General features: G+C 39.7%; 1 protein-coding gene across 1 annotated transcript in view; it reads right to left on the bottom strand.

Annotated features, from left to right (window-relative positions):
* LOC124789283 (carboxylesterase 5A-like) overlaps positions 1-13,453 on the bottom strand; it is an 88,918-nt gene extending 75,465 nt beyond the window's left edge. Inside the window, exons 1-2 of the mRNA XM_047256589.1 lie at positions 13,298-13,453; positions 8,322-8,456 (exon numbers count right to left, since the gene is read on the bottom strand). Of these exons, the coding sequence (XP_047112545.1) occupies positions 8,322-8,456; positions 13,298-13,363 (201 nt within the window). The 5' untranslated portion in view covers positions 13,364-13,453. The remainder of the gene's footprint in view (positions 1-8,321; positions 8,457-13,297) is intronic.
* Positions 13,454-13,711: the final 258 nt, after the last annotated feature.

The following is a 13,711-nucleotide window of genomic DNA, read 5'->3' as shown; positions in this document are numbered from 1 at the left end:
TGAAAGGAATAGGAAGTGCAAGGAAGCTAAGGCGAAACTGTTTCATGAAAAATGTGAAGATATCGATAAAGAAATGATTGTCAGCATACAGAAAAATTCAAACAACCTTCGCTGAAACCAAAAGCATGGTTCATAACATTAAGAGTGTAATGGGAATTCCACTGTTAAATACAGAGAAGAGAGCAGATAGGTGGCAAGCGTCTGATGACGTGACAGAAGAAGAAAGGGGAGTCGAGAGGCAAGAGATAGAGTATCCACTATAAGCATCAGAATTTAAAAGAGCTTTCGACAAGTTAAAACAATTAAGGCAGAATTTCTAAATTCATTGAGGGAAGTGGTAATAAACATTCATGCTGGTGTGTGGACTGTATGAGACTGGTGATACATCATCACACAACCTGAAAAACATCATCTAAACAATTCAAAAGCTTGCAACAGACGGTAAGTACGGAAATTATCGCACAACCAGATTAACGGCTGATGCAGCGAAGCTGCTGACAAGAATAATATACAGAATAACGAAAAACAAAGATGAAGATGTGTTGATGATAATCAGTTTGACCTTAGGAAAGGCAAAGGCATCAGAGAGGTAATACTGACGTTGCAATTGATAACGGCAGCAAGACTAAAGAAATTTCAGACACGTTCATGAGACCTATACAAAGCGTTCGACGGTGTAACGTTATGCAAGATGTTTGAAATTCTGAGAAAAATAGCGGTAAGCTGTAGGGAAAGACGGGTAATATACATAAAGTGCAAGAACCAAGAAGGATCTGTGCTGTCCTGAAGCATCGACTGCACCCCAACCAACTAGGCGCTGCGGAACGGCATCAAGAAGACGCTGACCCGCGTACCAACGGAAAGAGCGGGCAGCGCCACACCTCCGCGAAGACAGACTTCAGTGCCCCCCGCCTGTCAATGCTGAATTGGCTGGTCGTGCCAAGTTCAGTCGCAATCTTCGAGAGCATCAACACGGAGTGATAGGAAAACAGTTCTTAGCCTACGTTATGCTAGTAGTAATAGTGGATAAACATAATTGTACATAGGATGCACAAGAAATTAAGTCATGTTTCTTTTCTTTTCAGAAATAAAGGTTCCTATTAATTATAAAGTTTAATGTAAGAACAGTTTGGATTCCTGCCATCTGTCATTTCAACCTCTCTCCTTCCCTGTGTGTGTCGGTGCCGACTCCCACAGTAGCCAACACAACACGAACAACAAGAGTAGAAGACTAAGACGAAACGCTTGTATTAAAGAGGGTGTAAGACAGGGATGTAGTCTTTGAACACTGATGATGATTCAGTACATCGAAGAAGCAGTGACAGATATAAAAGAATGATTCAAGAGAGGGATAAAAGTTAAGGGTGTAAGAATATGTGCTAAGATTCGATGACGTCATTGCTGTCCTGAGTAAAAGTGAAGATGAATTATAGTATGTATTAAACGAAATGATCAGTCTAATGAATACAGAGTATGGACTGAGAATCAATCGCCGGCCGCGGTGGTCTAGCGGTTCTAGGCGCGCAGTCCGGAACCGCGCGACTGCTACGGTCGCAGGTTCGAATCCTGCCTCGGACATGGATGTGTGTGATGTCCTTAGGTTAGTTAGGTTTAAGTAGTTCTAAGTTCTAGGGGACTGATGACCACAGATGTTAAGTCCCATAGTGCTCAGAGCCATTTGAACCATTTTTTTGAGAATCAATCGAAGACGAAAGTAGTGACTGAGGATCACGAAGTTGAGAAGTTAACGAATTCTTTTACCTAAATAGCAAAATAGACCGTGATTGACTGAGCAGGGAAGACATAAAAGACATAAAAGACTGTCATTGACAAAAACTCATTCCTGACCAATAGAAGTCTACTAGCATGAAAGATGGGCCTTAATTTGAGGAAGGAATTTCTGAGAATGTACGTTTGGAACACAGCACTGTATGGCACTGAGACATGGTCTACAGGAAAACAGGAAGAGGAGAAAATATAAACATTTGACATGCGGTGCTACTGAAGAATGTTAAAAATTAGGTGGACTGATGTGGTAAGGAATGAGGAGGTTCCCCAAATAATCGGCGAGGAAAGTAACATGTGGGAAACACTGACAAAAAGAAGGAATTGGATGGTGGGACGCCCGTTAAGGCATCAGGATATAACTACCATACTACTACAGGTAGCCATAGGGACTAAACACTGTAGAGCAAATGATTGAGGATGGAGGTTACCAGTGTTACTCAGAAACAAGAAATTTCACACAGGAGTGGACTTCGTGGTCCACCGGGTCGAAGTAGTCAGATGACTGAAGACTCAGAAAAAGAAAAAAATATAGTTGATTCATTATCAGGAATGCCTGAGTTATATCTACAAGATAAACGTTCGTTTCATTATAGACTCCTTGTTGTACGTCATATTCAGAGTGGAAATGGAAAAGAGTTTAAGTGTCGTATTATCACAAAACGTGTTATCAGTGCAGTTGTTTGTCGGTACTCTCTTGCACGTCCTTAGACTTGACTCAGGTTGCGTACACCCATCATTGTCCGTTGTGTGTTAGCGAGCAGCGTCAAGGCGGCAATGGTTAACATATGCCCCGCCGAGCCAGGAAATAGTGAGTACGATAATTAGGCTCCTCAGTGCTCGAGTCTTGAAGAATGATGCCCTCGTGCTAGCGGAGGCGTTGGAGTGATTGATAAGTCAAAAATAACTTGATATCAATCCAGTAGCAACTTTGTGAAGGTTAAATTCCTTCGTGTATGTTGTCTTTTCCCCGATTTTTCGAAAATTTTGCGGTATTCGTCAGCCATCATGTAAGCCCCTCTTGCTGTAATGTTTGAGAGTGGGGAAGCTTGGTAGGAGGCAAGAACTTTTGAGAGAGTCGGGGATGGAGTTTTGAGCGATACCGGCGCTTTCCGTCAGAGGCAGGAGCTGCCGTCCATCTATGGCTTTTTTACAACACTCTGCTGATTTCGAGCAGAAGTAAATTTTCACAATCCATGGCAGAACAATCGGCAATCTGAGCGCTTCTCATATATTTTGGATGTGCAACTCAACTTGCTGACTTAATTACGATTTGAATTTAGATCTCTTATCTTGTATCAACGAGCTGCACACATAAGGATATCTTGGCGCAGTAGCTTCCATGCAGTCTCCCTTTCATAGGGTTCCTCTCAAAGATTTACTCTCGCCAACTTCTCAAAGCTTATTCGAAACGGTATTAATTTTATTCCTCTGTTTATGTTTGTTATGTTCGTATTCGAATATAATGTTCTACTAAAAGCAGATTAATTGTGACGTACCTCAGTTTCACTTAAAGTAACAAATTAAGAGTTCTGTTAAAGGCAAGTAACTTTTGACACGTCTTGTTCAAATTCAGACCAAATAAAAATTTTGCTAAAGCAAATTCGACTTCCACTACAGGTCTCTTAAGTGGTCCTATAGCTTTCCTGGATATGGAGGATAAAGATAACTTGGTATAGTATCAAGTTGTGGTATCCCGTGTCGGCGTCCCTCTTTATGTAGACATAAGGACATTAGGACAATGGTGCTTCACTTGCTGCAATAGAAGTAGCATGAGCACACACACTCTGCCAGGTAGTTAGAGACTGAGTTTACAGGTACCCCATTAAAGTCTGAAAAATGCGTTAGCAGATGGCAAATGGTTTTTTGTACGTAGCTGTGTTTTCACTCGAACTTTCAAAATTTAATCGCTAGCCATATAGTTTTCTATTAGTTAAAAACCTAACGCTGTATTTATGATTTGTATTACCATAAATAAAACGCAGTACCTCAATCTTAATGACACTTGCGACTAAATCTTTCTTCCTGCTATTTTATCGAAAACTGGCATGAATGATGCCGTGGCTGCATATAAAGTAGCAGCTGATTCTTTCCAATAAGAAAACAGTAACCGGCACTGTTAATAATGCTATCTATTTACGCTAACAGCACCGTTATCGGTTTCTAGCCGACAGGTTGATCTTTACATGCCCGTTAAAGTTTATATTACGTTTATTGTTCCTTACGCTAGTTATAGAAAAAAAAGAAAAGAACGTACAAGTAATGTGAATAACAACAAATCCAATACCAACGTGAACAGCAGCCTGAAGATGAGGATGTCGGTTCAAAACCAGTAACGGCGCTATTTTTCTAAATAAATAGCATCATTGGCAGTGGCTGGGTACTGTTTCTTCATTTACAAGATTTACCTTGTAGAATGTTTTTTATTTTCACTCGGAATCAGTCCGTTTTCTGGTGTGGCACATATAACATTCATAATAAAGTATGATTTTCTAATTCTTCCCACTTTTTTTGCGGTCATGTGGATAGTAGCATAATTCTGTGGTATCTGAATACCTTCTCAATTAATTGGATACGTTGGATACAGCTTGGCTGAACAGAGGACTGTCGAATGTTGGGGGTGGAAGGATGTTCATCATGAGGAGATACGTAATTCATAAAATTCACCAGCGGAAAAATACTTCTTTCGGAGCGTAAAAAAATCTATTACACTTTTTTTTGAAAGACTGACTGAAAGGTGGGGTACAAGCTCCCTCATTCTATCTTCCTCAACACCTTCAAAAATTTTGGCACGCCAAACTATTCGCGCTCTTTTAAACATGCAACTCACCTCTCACTGCAAAAAGCTGCTAACTGTAACTCGCTCTCACCCATTAGTCCAGCGAGGTAAGTCGCTGTACTTATTCAATCCCCCTTGCCCATTCTCACTCATTCGTTCAACCCAACTCATTGTCATTATCTTCTTGTATGTCACTGTCTCCTGTCTCAGAGCCACCGTTTCCTTCATTCCGTCCCACTTCTACTGTCTCCCTTTTTCTTTTTCTTACTGAAACTATCTCATTGATCCTGTACCACTATTGCTACCTCTTCTACTATCAGTGTCTCTCCCTTCCTCCTTATCATTGTCATAAATGGTCTGTCCTTGTCATTGGCTCTCACCCACTTCTCTTTATTCATGTCCCTCAGGCGCTGTCTCCTTCACTCCTTTCCCAGCACTGTTCTGTCCCTGTCAACTATGTTCCACTCCCACTGTGCAGGAGCATATTCAACAGGAGCATGTTCACTTTTTGTCTGCTCTGTTAGGAGCATTTTCTGTTGGATCTTTTTCCTGCTACAGCATGGCACGCCATTCACATGAAAAGCAGTTTATGTGAAAGTAAAATTTTGATAGCTTTCTTCGTGAAATTCAAAGAAGACCAAATTAATTTTACACCCCAGACCGGATTTTACGCGCATGTGTTTTGGTTGTACAACATGGTGCTCCCAGATCCCTTATGATGATAACGGAGGCACTCTACAACATATTCCTCCGCGATAAGTCACTTCATAAACTACGTTTTTGCCTCACACCCGATATTACGTGCGTATTTTACGTGAACAAGTAGAGTAAATTTGAACCTCCGTATTTCGGAAGCGGATAAAGACCCGCCAGGTTAGCCGAGAGCGCTAATGCGCTGCTTCCTGGGCTCGGGTAGGGGCTCCGGCCCCGGATCGAATCCGCCAGCCGGATTAACGACGAGGGCCGGTGTGCTGGCCAGCCTGGATGTGGATTTTAGGCGGTTTTCCACATCCCTCTAGGTGAATACCGGACTGGTCCCCACGTCCCGCCTCAGTTACACAATTCACAGACATTTGAAACATATCCGCACTTTTCCATGATTTAAACTAGATGCAGACAGATGGGGTACTCTGATTCCGTCCCGGGGGGTACAGGGTGGCAGCAGGTGGGGCATCCGGCCACCCCTTCACATTAACATGCCAAATCCGATTTAACCACGCGAACCCCGCGCAAAATGCGGGACAAAGGAACAAGCGATAGATTTCGAAAGTGGATAAAGATATCAAGAAAATTTTCCTGGTGTCTCGAGATCAGGATCTTAGGACTATAGGCCTATGGCAACAATTTCAATCATTTGCTGTGTTCAGCCATCTCGGAACTCAAAACCATATTTTTCAGGTTTTCTCAGGAATGGCTAATGAGCTAAATAGAGCCTCCACCAGCCCATTAAGGCGCACCATAGACCACATATAATGCGAAAATAATGAAACGATTGGTTTCGTTTCTTTAAGCTGCAGGAAGTGGGTAATATTCATACTTTGATCCCATACTCCCCCTATGATCTCCGTTGGTGGGGAGGCTTGTGTGCCTCAGCGACACAGATAGCTGTAGGTGCAACCACTAATGAATGGGCCGCAACCTTTTCATTAATTTCAGGGGCAACAGTCTGGATGATTGACTGATCTGGCCTTGTAACATCAACCTGTGTTGATGCTGCGAACGACTGAAAGCAAGTGTACACTACAACCGTAATTTTTCCCGAGGACATGCAGCTCTACTGTATGGTTAAATGACCATGGCATCATCCTGTGCAAAATATCGCGGAGGAAAAATAGTCCCCCATTCAGATTTCCAGCCGTGGAATACTCAGGAGGATTTTGTTATTATAAGAAATAAAACTTGCTATCCACTGATCGGAGTGTGAATTATCAGATCCCTTAATTAGGCAGATAGGTTGGAAAATTTGAATGGGGAAATGGACAGGTTAAAGTTAGATATAGTGGTAGTCGGTTAAGTTCGGTATCAGGGGGAACAGGACTACTGGTTGCTTGAACACAGGGTTATGAGAACAAAATCAGATATGGGTAATGCAGGAGTAGGTTTAATAATGAACAAAAAGTTGGAACGTGGGGAAGCTATTATGAATAGCATAGTGGAGCATAGTGAACGCATTATTGTAGCCGAGACAGACACGAAGCCCACTCCCACCTCAGCAGTACAAGTTTATATGTCAACTAGCTCCGCAGATGATGACGAGATTGAAGAAATGTGTAATGAGATGAAGGAAATTATTCAGATGTTTAAGGGAAGCGAAAATTTAACAGTCATTGGGACTGGAATTGTATAGTAGGAAAAGGGTGAGAAGGAAGGGTAGTAGGTGAAAATGGATAGGGGGAAAAGAATGAATTTTGCACAGAGCATAATTTAACCATAGCTAACACTCGGTTTAAGTATCGTGAACGACAGTGGTGTGCGTGGAAGAAGCCTGGAGACACCGGAAGGTGATTACGTAATTGTAAGACAGACATTTCGGAACCAGATTTTATATTGTAAGACATTTCCAGGGGTAGATGTAGACATTGACCACAATTTATTGGTTATGAATTGTAGATTAAAACTGAAGAAAGTGCAAAAATGTAGCCTCTTAAGGAGATGGGACCTGGACAAACACAAAGAACCAGAGGGAGTGGAGAGTTTCAGAGGGAGCATTAGGGACAATTGACAGGAACAGGGGAAATGAATACAATAGAAAAAGAAGGAGCTGCTCTGACAGATGAAATAGTGGGCAGCTGAGGATCAAGTAGGTAAAAAGACGAGGACTACTAGAAATCTTTGGTAACCCAAGACATATTGGATTTTCGTTGATGAAAGGAAAGAAATATAAAATTGCTTTAATGAAGCAGGCGAAAGCGAATACAAACGTCTAAAAATGAGATTGACAGGAAATGAAAAGTAGCTAAGCAGGAATGGCTAGAGACAAATGTAAGGATTTAGAAGCGCATATCACTAGGGGAAAGACAGTAACAGCCTACAGGAAAATTAAAGAGCCTTTTGGAGCAAAGAGAATCACCTGTAAGAATATCAAGAGCTCAGACGCAAAACCAGTCATACGCAATGAAGGGAAAGCGGAAAAGTGGAAGGAGTACGTAGAGGGTCCATGCAACGGAGATGTGCTTGAGGGCAATATTATGTAAATGACTTGACAGAAATGAAGCCACTGTACAAGATTGCTGGCAGCGGTCGCATATCAAGCAACAGCTCAAATGATTCCTTACGATACCCAAACCACGCTTTGAAATCACTGGGTCACTTCTCTCCATTACAACCCTCATTCTTGGGATGTTCGGCTCTTCCTCAATTTCCATATGTTCTTCGTTGTCCAGGTAATCCATAGAATTCGACACGTAGAATACAGAACTCAAAGGTCGCACCTTGCTCTCTTCCTTTACTCCCACTACAGCCTAGGAGTAAATTTTGGCCTTATTTCCTCCTTCAGTTACTAACGTAGTAGCGTAATTTTCAATGGTGCTCTCCACCAGTAATGGAGTGAATAAATTTACTTCGGAAGTAAATGAAAAATTTACTCCCGTAGTAATTTACTCCTTTAGTTCAGTACTATCGACTGAAAGTCACCGATTTTCTTCTCTCTCAGTAACTTACCACTTTATTTTCACTTACTCCTGGTTGGTGCTCGCCACCCTTAGTGTTAGTGAGCACCAGATTGTTACTTATCACTGTCTGCTGTCAGTAAACTCACAGCGAAACGCAGCGCTCCAAGCGGTGGCTCAGCGTATGGGATTCCAAGGAAGGCCGTGTACGTCGTGTTGTAGAGGCTGGTGGCCGTGGTTCCCAGCAGCGTGCCCTCGTCCACGGTCACCAGTATGTCCTCAGCCTGTAGGGAAATTACATATTTACTACAACTTATATAGGTGATTTACTAACAGCAACATTATCTTTATTCAGTGACATAAATGTAATATCTGAGAATAGGTATTTGTAAATATTGATCTCTAGTCCTGTACTTGATTGTACATCACGTTCTCCAGATTCATGTGGAAACTACTGTGGATCACTCTGTCACCCTCTGTAATTGATATCTACTGAATATGTCTTGGACAAACAATTTTATTAAACCTTTATTAGAAACTACCTTACAAATACGAGTGGGCTACAAAAAGTTCCACGTATGTCAATATAGATCGTTCAGCGTCGTTATAAAGACCTGTGGATTATCTTCTAAAGTTAGTCATGTGAAAAGTTTCACCAAATAAAAAAAGAAAAAAATCATCAATTCTCACTGATACTCTCTCTTAATTAAATAAAATATTCAGAATGTAAAAGAGACTATGCTACACCATTCCATCATTCTAGCCTAAAGTGGCTTTAATGAAACATATTCATAGAGGTAACAAGGGACATCTCTTCTAGGTTCACTGCCAAGCGATGTTTAGTCAAGGGCGCACTGATCGACATGCAGGGAGAAGGTACAGCCTGATGAAATGGTATATAATCGTATTTTTATGTTTTAACTCTGTTTAGAACAACGTTTGTTTGCACTAGCTAAAACGAAACGTGGAATTTGTTCCAGAATGGATTGCTTCACATGCAGTCTTAAGCTTTTAGAAGAATACGAATATTTAATACTGATATGTAATATGTATCTACACTCTGTATCAGGCTGCTTTTGACGAGACATTACTCTGATACGTAAAGTCATAGTGGTAGTGTAACGTCCCCTTAGAAAAATTAATGAATTACTATGCTGATGAACCACTTGCATTATTTGATTTTCAAACAGCTGAGCAGAACTGAACGTACTCAGACATTTCGCTTTTTACCTATTCTGATCAACACTAAACTGACACACAACATTTTTAGCGCAACGCAGTCTGACTTTGAAAAATCCCTACAAAAAAATGGCCCTGACTAACTATAACCTATACCTATCATAAATCACTTACCTCACAAAAATCTTCGTTACTCGAACTACTGAAATACAGCGAGCACCACTACTGCCAGCTAAATAAAAGATTCAAACTACTGAAGGCACTAACTACTGATAGGCATAGTTAGCAAATGAAAGATTTTGATAGAGAACAAACAATGTATTTACCTTAATAGTGTTCAAAAGTCATAATATATATAGCAGTTTATGACATCCAGTCTTACAAATTTACTGTGTCTCTGATGGACACACATCCAGATCATCCGCTCTCAAAATTCCGCCATCTCTCTCCCCCACATCCACCACTGCTGGCGGCTCACCTCCAACTGTGCAACGCTAAGCGCTGTTAACAGCCAACTGCCCAACACTACAATGGCAGACAATGTAAACTAGCCACAGACTGCACACAGCACAGCCAGTGATTTTCATACAGAGCGCTACGTGGCGTTACCAATAAGAAAACAAACCTAAACAGCCTGCTTACAGAAGGTTTATGTTAAAGCCATTTTTCATCATCAACCATAGTCAAAAAAGAGAAAGCCTGTAGCCAGTATGTTATCAGCATCATTGCATTTTTCACTAATTCAGTTCATTACCGTAAACTTAAATTTTATAACGCATTACGATAACAGGCAGTTTAGCGGGACTGAATGTCGAACCCTCCGTTATCGTTATGACATACAATAAACAGACCATTCAAGCCCAATGACATTATCTAAAAAACTCAGTATTCATTCTGTGACTTAACAGGGAAGAGTGCTCTCTATGTAGCCAAGACACTCAAATTACGCACTTAATAGAGAACATATTATCTAGGAAAGACAGGAAAATATGACACCAGCGCAATCTCAGGCAGAAAATGTGCAGCTTGAAGTCGAGGATCAATAAATTGACTCAGTATCTATATTTGAAACCTTGGCGATGTGTACCAACATTCAATCATGTTTCCTGAGGAGCTCCACATTCACATTAGAAAATAATGCCGTTTTCAGAAACATAACGAGTCGAATACGATACAGTTGAAGAGTACATACTATATTTAGTTCTTCCGTTTTGTTACCACAAGAAAAAAAAAAAAAAAAAAAAAACATGACACAAGCGGAGCATTTCAGCAATTCCATTTTATGTTTGTTCTCGTATGTGATTCCCAATAGCGGAAGGCAAACATCATTCTTATCTGGTTCTAGTCTTGTTGATACAGGTCTTTAAAAGAGTCGCGACTAATAACAATTATCTTATTTGGATGGTCTGTCAGCAACAACAATTCATCGAAAGCGGTTGATGATTTACAAGGCTTCTTTTAATTATTGGGATGACAAAATTCAAATGTGGCCATACTTTTCGTGAAGATGATACATGTAAAGATCGTTCTTGAACTTTAACAACAAATGAACCCACTGGGTATGTGGATATTAGGATTTCGAATTATCTAACGTCTTAAGGCATATTAGAAGAATGGATGCGGTTCATTTTAAAGGAATAGTTACCTTTAAGTAAGTTGTTGAAAGGTGGTTGCCATATGTTGATCAAAAGCAAATGAAAACCTGAATGTTTGCTCCATGTTCAGAAGTACTCATCTAAATATCACGGTGTAAAAGTGTGTCATATGCTTTTGTGCTGTGCTGACATGTGTTAATAGTTCTGGAGGTGCAAGATCAACATTAAACGAAGAACAGATTTTCTGTAATGACAAACCTTCTGAAACAAGACCGTCCACTACCCATGAAGATGCTTAAAAAATTTAGACGAAACAGGCATTTAAAAATAAAAATTCCATTTTTTCAGCAGAACTTAGATAAATAAGTCCATGTTTTCGTGGAGCTTTATGTTCAGTATTTTCTGAAGTTTATACAGTATTTTGCTTATTTTATTACCTTTGAAAGAGTAAAATAACAACCGCCAAAAGCTCAGATTTTTTCCAAATCAAGCAAACATCAAAATATGAGAGAAAAGATCTGAACCACAAAATACTAATCATCTTGTACGAGGATAATGCGTTTTCTGACGAAAAGCCACTGTGAGTGAGTTAAGAGAGGAATTATAGTATGAATTGTTGTAGAGTTTAACTTACTACACCCTTCGTTACCCAACATCAAAAAAAAAAAAATTTTGGAGTTGTTATAAAGCCAATGAAGAGGATATTGTGGTTCTCGAGGGATGTAATTTTCCGGAAAGACACTTCGCGACAGGAGTCTAGTCACTACAAAGTCTTCTATATCTAAAAGAGAATTACGTAGACAAATAAGGTACTATAGTCCATACTTTTCTGTACCAATATGCTTTTCAGTGAATCATACTTGCCTCTGCAAGAGCAAAATCCCACAATTTTACTCCTGGTCTTAGTGAGGAACACAGATACCTTTACTAAACATTAACGTATATCGTAAACAAATTGTTCATCGACTTTAGAGGTAAAGAAACAGGAAACACATGCTGCTACTAGTTGTTGCATGTATATATGTTATACGTATCAGACATACCTATTTACATTAATTACAACTGTGGCTGAGAATAGTTAGCGGAGACTGTTCGTTTAATTTTATGTATATTACATTGCATTACTGCATAATATAATAGAAGTATGATATAAAGGACATTCGACAGAGGGCTACCTTGAAATTTAATTCATCAGATAAAAATTTGAGGGATAGTGAGTTAGTGTCAGTAATAAAATAACCTCAATCACTTTTCCAGATGTTCTGACAAAGTACTTATGACTTCAATAAATTTACCACAAATTTCAGTTTACAGCTTTTTAATTAATCTTTTATACGCTTATCCTCATGTCTAATGTATATAATTTGTGCGTCTTCTGCAGCAGTTTTTCTATTACAACAAATAATTTGAGAAGTCTAGCATTTTATAAATTAAAAAAATTTTTATCAACGTAACAAAATAGTCAACAAAACTTTTCCTCCTACTATGCAGGTCTTTTATTGTTAAATGTGCATAATTTTAATAACTATCACCGTAAGTTTTCTGCTCCTCATACAGACGTTTGTACGTTCCATTCACATTTTAAAACTAAAACAAATATAATATATGCTGTCATACAACACAGTGAAGTCCTGTTATGTCCAGTACTTTAAACAAACAAGTTCTGGCAACTGTTTCGTACTTAATCTAGATATAGCCACATGTCTCGTAGCTATAAGGTGTGAAATGTGATAAAACACCATAACACATCACATACCGCTAAGAACAGATGCAATGTCTAGCGATGTTCAGCATTTTTTTACTTGAAGTGCTATTATGAAGAACGAATGGTGCTCCCCAGTAATATCAGGAATTTAAGTGAGTATTTTCTCGCCTAGTTGGTTTTAACGTTTGAAGTGTGACTCAGAACACAGATTTATTTGCGTTTAGTTATCAGCTGCTCATGACGCCATCCTTTACGGACGACATAATGAAGTCACTTTTTTATCTTAAAACCAACAAAAATTCCATAAGTCTTATCATAGATTTTTATCTCTACTCAGTCAGAAGCATTCTGCTTTTAACTACTCATACGAACATCCATGCGATTACGAAATTTTGACAGTGTGACATAACAGACTTTCGTTATTGAAGCATACAATATGTTGCTTTATTTTCGCTGCAATAGCCACATACTCATTATATTCCCTAAATTATATTTTACAGCACCTTATTTACTGTTCTAGGAGAGTGATACTACAGCACTAATCAGTGTGAAGTACTTCCATTTCCTCTCACGATAGGGACGTTACTATTGCCTTAAATTTAGTTTCACCTTTTCCGACCATGAAATTATCGGGTCTAAACCTTACCTTGCCTTTGGCGGCGAACCGAAGAAGAAGGATAATGCCAAGCAAGTTTCTAACGTGCAGCAGCATGGCAGTATCTTTTTCAGCTTCGCAAGCAGAACCCAAGATACACTACTTCAACTGTGGCTCATTCGTTAAATGTGCCTCAGCCTGCGGTCATGCCTCGTCTACTGCTGAAATTTCTTGGTAGCCTATTGTTTATACAGCTGCCGCACAGGTGTTCTTCACGTTCAAAGAGTACCACACAGTCACGAGAACTCAATTCATTATCTCTTGGCTGTGTTCGTGTGATAGTGGCTGAACTAAACTTGTAAACACAGGCGAGGTTTGGACCTCTGATCCAATGTTAGTCGAAAAGTGTTTACTTCTTTATTTTCTCATTCATTCAGAAATTTACTTATCTGTTCATCACAGAAA

Source organism: Schistocerca piceifrons, chromosome 3 (assembly GCF_021461385.2).
Source record: "Schistocerca piceifrons isolate TAMUIC-IGC-003096 chromosome 3, iqSchPice1.1, whole genome shotgun sequence".
NCBI classification, from domain to species: domain Eukaryota; kingdom Metazoa; phylum Arthropoda; class Insecta; order Orthoptera; family Acrididae; genus Schistocerca; species Schistocerca piceifrons.
The sequence above is the reverse complement of the archived record's forward strand: the minus strand, read 5'-3'. Positions and strand labels throughout refer to the sequence as shown.